The following is a 13,111-nucleotide window of genomic DNA, read 5'->3' on the forward strand; positions in this document are numbered from 1 at the left end:
CTGTCATGTGAGTAGATCCACCTACTGTCATGTGAGTAGATTGACCTGTCATGTGACTAGATTGACCTACTGTCATGTGACTGGGATGAACTACTGTCATGTGAATAAATCGACCTACTGTCATGTGACTAGGATGACCTACTGTCATGTGACTAAATCGACCTACTGTCATGTGACTAGGATGACCTACTGTCATGTGACTAGATCGACCTACTGTCATGTGACTGGGATGATCTTACTGCCGTTTGATTGGGATGACCTGTCATGTGACTAGGATGACCTAATGTCATGTGACTGGGACAAACTATTGTCATGCAAGAGGCGACTAACGGGATGGGGTGGTCAGGCTCGCTGACTTGGTTGATGCATGCGATTGATCCCAATTGCGTGGATCGATGCTCATGATATCAATCACTGGATTGTCTGGACCAGATTCGATTATTTACAGCCCGCTGTCATATAGCTGGAATATTGCTGAGTGCGGCATTAAACAACAAACAAACAATACTGTCATGCTACCAGTCGACCTACTGTCATGTGACTAGATCGACCTACTGTCATGTGACTCAGATGACCTATTTGTGACTGGGATGACCTGGTGTCATGTGACTAGATTGATCCACTTCAAATGACAAGGTCGACCTTCGTCAGGCCCGGGTAGTACTGAGGCTTAGACTGTTTGTACACGTCTGACCCTGCAGCCCCATGAACCGCGAGGCTCTTGCTGCTCTGCCATGTGATGTCTTTAAGCACTAAGCTGTGTGAGCCCCCCTTACAACACAGGTATTAGCTCCAGAGCAAACAATCAGGCTGCTTAGTGGATAGTGATATAGGTTTTACTGGGGATTATCCATGCTTGTATGTTATCACATACTTTCTAAGACTGTATGATTGCAGTATGTTGTAAGTGTCAATCCACTCTGTTCTGCCATAAACAAAGGATAAGTACTACATGCTTACTCTATTCTCTATGTAAGTACCATGTACTTACTTCATGCACCATGTTATCATATCTTCTGTATAGATTCCAGAGTGTCAGACACTTGAACACGGCAGCAGTCGGTTCTCATTATAGGATATGCATATAGAGGGTGATATGTTACTGTGGCTAGTGGATACGGCACATGAAAGTAGCACACTTGCCAGAAAACCAACCGAAATATATAAGTAAACATGCGTCAGGTAAACAGATAATGATTGAAGAATACTTGCATTTAACATCTGGATATTACAATTGCACGGTTAGACATTCCTTTTATTAGAGTGTCAATGGCACAGATAAATAAAGGTTCTTGGTGCCCTTGCACAAAGTTGTCTTAGCACTACGATGATCATAACTCCCATACTTTAACATGGACTTACGATACTTGTAGTGCAAAGATTGCTTTGTGCAAGTGGACCCTTTTGCCTTAGGGCAAACTTTTAGAAATCACATTTTGTTTAACAAAAATTCCTTATGACAATATTTATTACATGAGGCCAGTGATTAATGTACTTTCACACAAGGAAACTTGACAAACGCATGGAACAATGTATAATAACCTTTTTCACATTGAAAAGTATTCTTAACTCACTTAAATCCCAAAGGGCACATCTAAACAACCATGTGTGTTACATGTCACGCTTGAAATATGTACATTTCTATACTTGAATTCAATGCTTATCAAATGGTATGTTCTTATGTATACAATTGTCATTTTGCAACATGTTTTGACATTGTATCATGTTACACGGAAACTTAAGCATGTGAAGTGAAACGTTACAGTCCATACTGACAGGATGAGAAAGAAACTTGAGTATGAGTGCCTGCCATGAGGCAGGACTGCGGACTGAAGTGAGACACCAGTAACAAAGGGCCTCCCAGGTCAGCACCATGCTCTGATACTTTTATGTAACATTCATTGCTTCTGCCCAATATTCCTCTCATATATATAGGCAAGGGCAATCAACGTGCAAAGATATAATTGAGCCATTCAACCTGAAAGCCCACTCTCATGCCTGGGTGAGTTATTTCTAAGGGAAGCATGAGTCTGGTAAATATGTACACTTAAGCCCAACCCTCTGACTTCTGTAGCCATTAATCTTAAGTAGTTATACTTTCTTATGCTGTTTCCCTAAGGCCTGAAAGCCCGTGACTGTATTCTGTGTTCTCTTGTTTGAGCTGCATACAGTAATCCTGTCAGGAGGATTGTTTCTGGAGGATTTGATATGTTTGAACATGGAGTTGGACAAACACTAGCACCTCCGATGTGGAGGTTGATAGCAGTAGCTGGTCTCAGTTGGGGTTGTGCCAGGCCAGTTGATACGCTGTGTATTCCCCACTGCCCTGCATACCATAAGCACATATTTCTGCATGGACAGGAGAGTGACACACATTGTATGGATTGTTACTATCAGTGATGTGATATGGAGCTCATAACGCTGGGTATGTATGGCATTTCACTTTATAACTTACCAAGTAGATAAAAGTGGATGTATACTGGATATGTAAGATATTTCCCTTTATACAATACTTGGTAGATAATTGTAAATATAACTAGATATGTATGACATTTTATTGTATGACTTGCCAGGTAGATAATTGTAAATATATTTTGTATGTGTGTGAGATAAGGTAGATAATTGTAAATATTTTATATACAGGATGTGTATGACATTTCTTTCTTCGACCACAACATACTAGGTAGATAATGGTAAATATGTGACTGGCAGTTTGTGGCATTTTATTTAATAACACACCAGGTAGATATAGGCATGTATCTTGAGTTCTGTGTATCTGGAATATAAATTTGATTATGATACACTGGGTAGTAATATCGCATGAGACATGTGTATGTTGCACTTCAGTTATATGACAATAAGGGTGGATTTGACATGTGACCCCAAAACTGAGTTTCAACTATAGTAGTTATTTGGATTTTCCGGTTTTAGAAGGATAGATCCCCTGAGTTATAGCCAACTAGCACAAGATTCATTTCAGATATGACGTTACGTTATATAGCGCACGGATGATGACACAGTCCTTCCAGATTGTAATTTGTTTGAGGGACATGGTCTAGTAGCAGTATCTGTTACTAGTGTTATGACTAGCAGACATAGTATCATCTAACACTAGTCTATGGACCAGTTGCAGTGTCCCACACAAGTCTTGGTTTAACCATCATCAAGTTTGTTTTGGCCATTTATTTTTACAATAGCGGTTCCTTCACCATTGAGTATGAACTAAAATGAACTTATGATTTAAAAAAAAAAATTTGACTATCAAGATAACCTTTTGGGAGCCGTAAGTATGCTATGTTAAGGGCTGGAAAACTCCTGGAACAGTGTCATACAGAGGTCGCCATCAGATCCCACAGGGGTATGCCATCAAATCCCACTGGGGTCGCCATCAGATCCCATAGAGGTCTCCATCAGATCCCAAATAGGTACGCCATCAGATCCCACAAGGCTCACCATCAGATCCCATAGGGGTCGCTATAAGGTATCATAGGGGTCGCCATCAGATCCCATAGGGGTCGCCATCAGTTCCCATAGGGAACGCCATCAGGTATCACAGGGGTCGCCATCAGATCCGACTGGGGTACGCCATCAGATCACACTTGGGTACTCCAGCAGATCCCACTTGGTATAAAATCTAAAAAGAGAATTATTAGGTACATGGAATGTTCTTTAAATGTGATGTCTTTCGTTCCTTTGTGAAGTGTTTAAAAATTTGTTTCACCTTCTTATGTTCTGTTTGATCATGTATGGGTTGGCCTGAACCCTTTCTGGTATTTCAGAAATGGTTGCGCAGGTTAAGGTAAATTATGGTTTTGGCATAGAAACTGCTTTAAGAAACATTCATCATAGACAATAGGATCGGTTCCATTACTCAGTGATGCCCAGGTACCATTGACGATAAGGAAGATAATCAAAGTTAAACACATGTGTTGGCTATATTCATAGATTTGTTTGAGGTGGCGCTCTGATGGGTCGGTTGAGTTTGGTTAAACAAACTATTTTTATTGCCTTTTCAAAAAGACCAGTTATTCATTTGGCATGCTCCTTATATACTCCCCTAGTTGATAAGACATCTTTGGGGTACCTTTGAATATGGATTTTCAGAATGTTATTATTAGGTATTAGAGTGATATATTTATCCAGCAAGCATTATATCCGTTGTCCATTTGTCTTGAACTGAAGGATGAGTTGGTGAACAAATATCACCGTGTGTTTTGTGTGTGTAACTCAGCGTACAATTAGCACTACAGTGTGGATTCATTGTCATCTATCTGTTGCCCCAAACAAGACAATATTGAATTTCCTGAATGTGCTCTTGCTAATCATGTATGAATGGATCCATTGTTCGCCTCCAAGACCTCGGGGCGGAGATGTCACTCCTGGACAACATTTCCACTCTCTGCTCATGTACACAGCTTCATATTGGGGACATATTCCTGTAGGGCTGGACCCAAAGTACACTGCTTATGTCTTCTGAAGTGATAAGAACAAGATTAAGATCGTTAGTTTTATTTAGAAACAAAAAACAGCCTTTTGGATACACAACTTCATATTGGGGACATATTTCTGTAAGGCTGGACCCAAAGTACACTGCTTATGTCTTCTGAAGTGATAAGAACAAGATTAAGATTGTCAGTTTAATTTAGAAACAAGAAACAGTGAATAGTTTGTTACCTGTATATATATAAGGTTGTCCAATGTTGTACAAGGTTAATGCCTAAAGACCCTACTCCAAATGTTCCACAGCCAAATGTAGGTGAAAGCAGACCCAGTAGTTCTGGAGTCACAGGGATCAGGGTGGCCCAGATAGGTGCAGAGTAATGGATTCTACGTGGACTGAGACAGTTCCAATACTCCTGTGGGGTTTCCAGGTTAGAATAGAACCCCAACAACCTCTGCTTTTTTGTTGTTGTTGTTGTTGTTGTTGTTGTTTAACGCCGCACTAAGCAATATTCCAGCTTTATGACGGCGGTCTGTTAATCATCGCTTCTGGACCAGACAATCCAGTGATTGACATCATGAGCATTGATCCGTGCAATTGGGATACGATGACATGCATCAACCAAGTCAGCGAGCCTGGACACCTATCCTGTTAGTCACCTCCTACCAAGATTACAGTGGCCTCTTACAGCAAGCATGGGTTGCTGAAGGCGTATTCTACCCCGGATCTTCACGGGTCTCGATCAACCTATGCTGGTGGTAAGAGATGACCAAATAGATCTGGTGGTCAGACTCCGTGACTTGGTTGACAGCGTGTCATCTACCCTGACAGGGATTGTAGCTCACAATATCGGTCCCTGGACTATTGGTGTGTGCAACGTTAAACAGTGAACAACAAACAAACATCTTCGAACAGTTCGAATAGTAAAAGAGTAACAGTGCGTTATCCCCTGGTGCACCCACAGAGTAACAGGCCTTAGGACGGTCCAAGAGGTTACAGGAAGTGCATGTGTGTACAGTGAATGAGTGAGTGAGTGAGTATGGTTTTACGCCGCTTTTAGCAATATTCCAGCAATGTCACGGCGGGGGACACCAGAAATGGGCTTCACGCATTGTACCCATGTCGGGAATCGAACCCGGGTCTTCGGCGTGACGAGCGAACGCTTTAACCACTAGGCTACCCGACCGCCCCTGAACAGTGAATGAGTCATTATCAGGGTTAGGAATAAACTCAAAAGCATTACTTGCAGGGGTAAAGATAAATGCCCTTATAAAACATGTTAAAAAATGTGGAAATTTTTTTCTCGCCCAGAGGAATTTGTACTAGCCCTGGGTTAGCGGGCTAGTGTTAAGTTCTAACCCTGATTACATTATTACTGCTCATAGTATTATTTATGAAACCACCAATGCTGTTATGTTTCTTGAATGTCTATTATGTCTCATTACCATTGTGTAGTTCGGTGCTTTCCATGCCAGAACATGGACACATTGTAACACTGGGGCTTTAACTCCAGTTTGGTAGTATTGTCTTTTCTAAAATCAAGAGATGTATGTGTAGGTGGCAGTGCAGGGAGAGCATGCAGTGTGAGCAGTCCGCACCATGTAATCCTATACGTGGGATCGTATTCAGTCATTTGCTGGGAACAATGAGTCCACGTCCCTGGTATTGTAGGAGGGAGAATAATGCAGAGATCTTGAAGCAGTCTGCCTCATGTAATCCTATATAACTCTATTCTTTTGATAGGGATATGTTTGTCTGTAAATAACCAGACAGTTTTTCCTATCAAAAGTTGAGTAGTATATTATGTGGGATCGTCTTCAGACTGGGAACAATAAGTCCTACTCCCTGATATTATAGAAGGGAGAATGTTGCAGAAAGCTTGAAGCAGTCTGCCCCATGTAATCCTCTATGCATTCACGTCCAGGTGTGGGCTGGAAAAACGTGTCATATTCCCTGTAATTGTTTCCAGGTCATCAACAGTTTGATTGTCACAACCATCAGTGTATGGGCATGAGTTTCAAATGTTCACTTCTATTATGAGAAAATCTATGACTACAAGACACATGACACCCCTTTTCATTGAAATGTTAAGGGTAGACCATTTATCTTGTTTCATCCAAGACACTCCCTTAATTTTAAAAGTAAAAAGGTCTGGGTTTAACTGTCTTGTTCTATTTGGAACGAGTGTTAATAATGTTGTTATTTCATGCAAGACAATTCTAGACATATGCATTGGCCTCTTTGCAATGTAATTTCCTGAATTAATTTATTGTAATGTTTCTGTATATGTTTAAATACTTTTTGACCTCAAGTATTGCATTGCCTCCATTCCAGAGCATAATTACATGTTAGTGTGGAAAAAAACATGTACACAAGTTGCTGTCCTGAACTTTATTCTGAGTCTTTTGAACAAGAAATTATTTATGAATGCCACCGACCAATATGAGGAAAAGTAGAAAACTGTTTTCTAAAATCACTATTTTTCCTATTTCAGCGGAATACATAGTAACATGTTAACCCCACAATCATTTACATAAAATAGGCCACTGTGCTTGACAGAATGTTACAATAGGCCAGTGTTCTTGACAGTCTGTTTCAATAGGTCAGTGTGCTTGACAGTATGTTGCAATAGGTCAATCTGCTTGACAGTATGTAACAATAGGTCAATCTGCTTGACAGAATGTTACAATAGGCCAGTGTGCTTGACAGTATGTTACAATAGGTCAATCTGCTTGACAGTATGTTACAATAGGTCAATGTGCTTGACAGTCTGTTTCAATAGGTCAGTGTGCTTGACAGTATGTTGCAATAGGTCAATCTGCTTGACAGTATGTTACAATAGGTCAATCTGCTTGACAGTATGTTACAATAGGTCAGTGTGCTTGACTGCATATTACAATATTATACTGACCTCAGACCATTCCCACCGGCCCTACACTCCCTCTAATAAATTACCAGTACCATTTTTGACTTTTACAAATGGGTTTTATATGGAAGTGCTCTCTTGAAGTATGTATATCATAGCATTTTCACCTAGCAAAATCATTGTTCAACTTGCCAATTATCTTAAGGGTCTTATCAAATTGTGTTGATATTTTTTATATAAATAGATAAGTGAGATTCCCAGTGTATATGTGTTGTGTACTGTTAACTCACAACTGAGGTATGACAGTCATATAATGACACCTTCAGTGCAATGGGTAAGTGGTTTAATAGGGTTATGGCACCCTCAGTACAAGTGGTATACAAGTAGTATAACGTGACTGAATGACACTGTCAGTAATATCAGTACACGAATAAAGGGTGAATACAAGGGTTATAACACCTTCAGTCAAACAGCAGTTATAGTACAGAGGTGGCATATTGGAGGCAATAATGTACTGTCAGTAATATAGTGAAAGGCCTATGTGTAATAATGTATCAATATTTTTTGTTTTCTATTCAGTATTAAAATGGCAATGGGGTAGCCTATTAGTCATGGCATTCCCTCATAATTCTGAATACACACAGTTTCAATTCTCATCTGGGCGATCGGGGAGCCTAGTGGTTAAAGTGTTCGCGCATCACGCCAAAGACCCAGGTTCGATTCCCGACATAAGTACAATGTGTGAAGCCCATTTCTGGTGTTCCCCGACATGATATTGCTGGAATATTGCTAACAGTGGCGTAAAACCATACTCACTCACTCTCAAATGGGTACAATGTGTTAAACCAAATCTTGTTGTAGCTTTTAGTTTTTGGTAAATATTGCTTAAAGCTGGCAATTGAAAGATGCATAACAAAAACTGGTAAGATCAAATTTATGGAGTAGACTCTTCAAGTTGAATAAGAGAGCAACACAAGTAAACTTGTGTTCTGTGCTGGGCCAGTTTCGTGTTTGACAGGGAGTACCTACTGCACGTGACATCAACTACCACACCTCATGCCCCAGCTTGTTTTTGTCGATCCTGCCGTCTCAACTGACAACCTTCAATATTTGTTTACGGGAGTAGTAATCCACAATCTCTGAAGACGACAAACACACGAAAAACAAGCACTTTTTTGACAAAGTTAAGGTGTGACACTAGCAGTCAAGAATGTAGCAATGTTATGTTTCTTCATACAATAGGCCATATGGCAGACACATACACTATTCATAAGACATACTTACCATGAAGGACTAGAATATCTCATCCAAGAACTGATGCTTTGGTGCCACTCGCACAGCAAATCTCACAACGATATCTTGGTACCATTCCCCCATAACTCTGTAACAGATATTTTGGTGCCACTTACCCAAAAAGTGTTTCACGGATATCTTGGTGCAACATACCCAAGAACTTTTTCACAGATGTCTTGGTGCCACTTACCCCCAAACTGTCACTAGCATATATCTTGCCATCAGATATGTGTCACAGATATTTTGTACTCTAGGATATCCTGGAATGTATCTAAAACCACACTCACTCATAATCAGACAATATTTGCTTCATACAACACATCATCATATGATATAGAAGTGAAAGTAGTTTGTGAAACAAACTAATCAGTACTAAATGTGTTGTGTATTCTGGTAGTGCCTTCTCATATGATATCTTGGGGAACCAATGCGTCAATGCATTGTTTAAGCCTTCAAATTCCTTAGCGTCCCAACCGGTAATAATAAAATACCTCGGCCATCCTACAGAAAGTTAAACCCTTCCCTATCATGTGTGCGTCAGCTAATATATATTGTTAGTGTTCCGAACTATTAATAAAATACTTCAGCTCTCCTATGGACTGTTTAACTTATCCTTTTCAAGATTGTGGTGAGGAGTTGAAACCATCTTAAAGATCGCTTCAATTACTGGCCTCGCCTGTGCATCCCACCTTTATGTGTGTAGCATTAACTCCTGTGTGCAAACAGAGCCCCCCGAGTCATCTGGTTCTCTCAGGTGGGTCATTATCCCCGCTCCCCTGGAGCCGCTACTCTTCCGTGACGGACAGTGTCTGTGGCCACTGCAGCTTATGTCATCCGAATAGTGGATATGGTGTGCTTACTCTCTGTTTATAGAAGCTGACGTACATGGCAACCAATAGAGTCAAACATACGTGATGTCAGGGCTTGAAATAACGGATCACAAGTGGGATATGGATCACTCTGAAAAAACTGTTTGTGGAGGAGGGGGATTTGTTTTTTGGTTAGAGACAGATTATGTGTTCTGCCATTGCTTCAGTACATGCAATGTTTAATCAAAGTATTTTCTGGAACAGGATTTTTTTAATTGTACTATATCCAGTGATAAAGTCATTTTTTGATTGTACTATATCCAGTGATAAAGTGATTTTTTAATTGTACTATATCCAGTGATAAAGTGATTTTTTAATTGTACTATATCCAGTGATAAAGTGATTTTTAATTGTACTATATCCAGTGATAAAGTCATTTTTAATTGTACTACATCCAGTGATAAAGTCATTTTTTTAATTGTGCTCTATCCAGTGATAAAATGATTTTTAATTGTACTATATCCAGTGATAAAGTGATTTTTAATTGTACTTTATCCAGTGATAAAGTGATTTTTAATTGTGCTATATCCAGTGATAAAGTGATTTTTTAATTATACTATATCCAGTGATAAAGTGATTTTTTTTAAAGAAAGTTAATCATGATCATGACCATGATAACTTGTGGTCTTTAATGAGATAGACTGTTTTCAGTCATTAGTTTCATTTCATTTCATACCTGAATTATTTATTTCTGCATTACTCAAGCTTTGGAGATGGCAATGTATCGAGTATGTGTGATCAGAGTCCCAGCTTAAGACTGAAAGCAGGGGTCCTTGTCATGAGGTAACTGGTAGAAATGGAAGTTTCAGAAGTTGCATGTGTTCCATGGAGTTGTCGATCTCTTTGATTCTGTCCATATAGTTACCACACTGAACATTTATGATGCTGGTATATACGTGTAAACTAAGGATTACCTCTCAAGGGTGTTTAAAGTTCATTAGATTAATACACAGGACATGGTGAATATTGAGCCATAATCTACCATGACACTTTACAATACTGCATTCTGATTGGTCTGCCCAAGGTATCAAATGTTGTTGGTTTAGCATGTTTAGTGTGAAATTTACAGGTATCAAATTGCATTTTTAAACTTATTTGAAAACACATTAGGTATATCTCCTAAGTGATGATGTTTCTGTGTGTTTCAGACCAAGTCCAGCCGCCAGATTCTGTTCATGACTCCAGTTCAGGGATTGCGTCAGACGTTGCGAGCTACAACTACCCGCCCACAACGATGACGACTTTCAAGGGCGAGTCCAGCTCCTCTCAGGATTCTGGCACAAAGAGTGTGACCTGGGCTCGTCTTCCCGGAGAGGCCAAGACTTCGAATAATTACGTCCAAATGCACATGCGCCAGTCAAGGTCGTGCTACAAGAACTCTGTGTTTGATCCACGGATGATTGAATCCATGGAGTCGGTGATGTCCAGTATGAAACAAGTGGAACTAAAAGACACGAGTAGATTACTTTCCTCTACATCAACAAAAGGGAAATATGTCCGCCCAGCACCGTTCGAGCTCCTGACAGACGACATCATGCTCCGGATTCTTCTCAACCTTCCAACAGACCATGTGTGTCGCGTCACGCGCGTCTGTAAGCGCTGGTACAGACTGATCTGGGAATACCCACTCCTATGGACAAGTATAGTCATAAACAATGAAACCATTAATATTGATAAAGCTTTAAAATATCTCACAAGGCGTCTCAGTTACAATACACCCAAGGTCTGTGTGATTCTGGAACGGATCATTCTTAATGGCTGTGAGCAGTTAACGGATAAGGGACTTCATACTATTGCGAGACGCTGCCCCGAGCTGCGATACCTTGAGCTGCAAGGCTGCTCAAACATCACCAATGTGGCCCTGTTTGAAGTAGTGTCCAACTGCGTCAACCTGGAACACCTTGATGTGACAGGTAACCCAAACAGAAATATTTACACATTGCTACCACATTTCAAACTTGAAGGCAGGGTTTAAATTAATGTGTCAAATGTTTTGTTAAATGTTTCTTCTGACCATGCCCCCACGGGACTGATGAGAAGTTTACTGGAGCAAATGTGTCCATGTGGTAGTTGTACACATTTCAAATCACCTATGCTCTGTGAAATGAGAGTTTTCACTTTGGTGAAATCCACTAACACAGGTATGGTTGAGCTGACAGACCTAGAAACATAATCAGAGAAAATCTGGAATTCGAACCAGCATTTACAGGTTTCTGACATGCCAAGGACTTCATGGACAGCCTTGCCTATCACACCATAAATAAGTATGACAACTAGAAACTTGACCATGGGAGGTTGTCAACTACGGGTACTAAGTAGGGACTTTTCACAAACAAGAATAGAGAGAGTTGAGAGCTTCTTTGATTTTTTTACATGAATAAGAGATATGACTGACTTGAAAATTTAATTATTAGAAAACACCATGCTGTTTAAAAACTGCATTGAAACAATTTTAATCTGGACTGTCATAAACGTCATTCAATACACATAAAACAAGACCACCACATGTTAATTTATACTTAGACCTTTGCTTTTATGTCCTCAGTCTCTAAAGTATTTTCTTTGAACCTGTTTTAATATTGAACTATTAAAAGAAGCAATCAAAGAAGGGAACTTGCATAGTGATTGTTTTCATCTGTAGATTCCTAGGGACAATAAAATGGTGTGACATGGGGTGTTTGGTAGTGAGGCAGGTGGGAACGGAATTCTGATAAATTATTAATCCTGTCCTAAGACTCATGATTCTTTATGGATAAGTTTTAACTTTTAATGAGCGACTGTTCTTCGTCTTACCCATGAGTGAAACCTGTTCCAGCTGGGGGTGGGTAAAGGCATGAATAAATCACTGATCGAAGCTGCCTTGTTATCTAGGAAACAGAAATAGATACTGCTAAGGATTCTATCTTGCTTGGGATCTAGGCTGACCTTGTCCTGTCCTTGAAATCATCAAGTATAGAGACACCCCCTCCAGAGGCTAGGTTTACTGTGTTAAGTAAATATACAAACACTAAATTCTCAAGTTCTTCCTGTTTTATGTTAGATTGGTTCATGTTTCTATCAGCATGGTTTGATCTTGTTTCCATGGTAACATATAGCCAGGGCAAGGGAAAACAATTCAAATCAAACAACACCACTTTACCATGCACTTAGCTGATTTATCAGGAATATTTAATAAAAATAACTGTTCAACTGTTTTTGGGGGGAGTGATCAAATATTCCCTTTCACTACCGTGTTGTTTTGTGTTACTGTTTCCATGGCAGTATGTACAATTTGGTTGGTATCCCAATTGTGTGGATCGATGCACATGATTTCAATCACTGGATTGTTTGGTCCAGACTCGATTATTTACAGACCGCCATCATATAGCTGGAATATTGCTGAGTGCGGTGTTAAGCAACAAACAAACAATGAAACAAGCATATTATGTTCTTAAGTGTGAGCTGAGGAGGTCAATAATTTGCTTGAAGGGTATGGTTGGGTATGTGTTGAAGAAATGAACGCAATCCTGAGAATAAAATTTAAACTTGTTTCTGAATCTTAAAAATTTCTAACAGAAAGGGACCCCTTGAAAACAGGCAAGTACATGTCAACATTGTCATAAAGATATCTTGAACATTTTCCGAGTTATGATCTGGAGACCT

The 13,111-nt window shown here is 39.8% G+C and overlaps 1 protein-coding gene across 4 annotated transcripts in view; it reads left to right on the plus strand.

The window, feature by feature from the left end:
* Positions 1-13,111, plus strand: part of LOC124114745 (F-box/LRR-repeat protein 7-like) — a 48,029-nt gene that overhangs the window by 28,667 nt on the left and 6,251 nt on the right. For 3 of the 4 annotated variants that reach the window (XR_006857889.2, XM_046475474.2, XM_046475475.2), the window contains exon 2: positions 10,618-11,382. Coding sequence is in view for 3 of the 4 variants with exons in the window: in XM_046475474.2 (XP_046331430.1) it covers positions 10,618-11,382 (765 nt within the window). In the remaining variant the exon portion in view is untranslated. Of the gene's footprint in view, positions 1-2,171; positions 2,426-10,617; positions 11,383-13,111 lie in introns of those variants that run through there. The other variant, XM_046475476.2, reaches the window with a different exon arrangement.

This window comes from Haliotis rufescens, unplaced genomic scaffold (genome assembly GCF_023055435.1).
Source record: "Haliotis rufescens isolate VD_foot unplaced genomic scaffold, xgHalRufe1.0.p SCAF_31, whole genome shotgun sequence".
Classification (NCBI taxonomy): domain Eukaryota; kingdom Metazoa; phylum Mollusca; class Gastropoda; order Lepetellida; family Haliotidae; genus Haliotis; species Haliotis rufescens.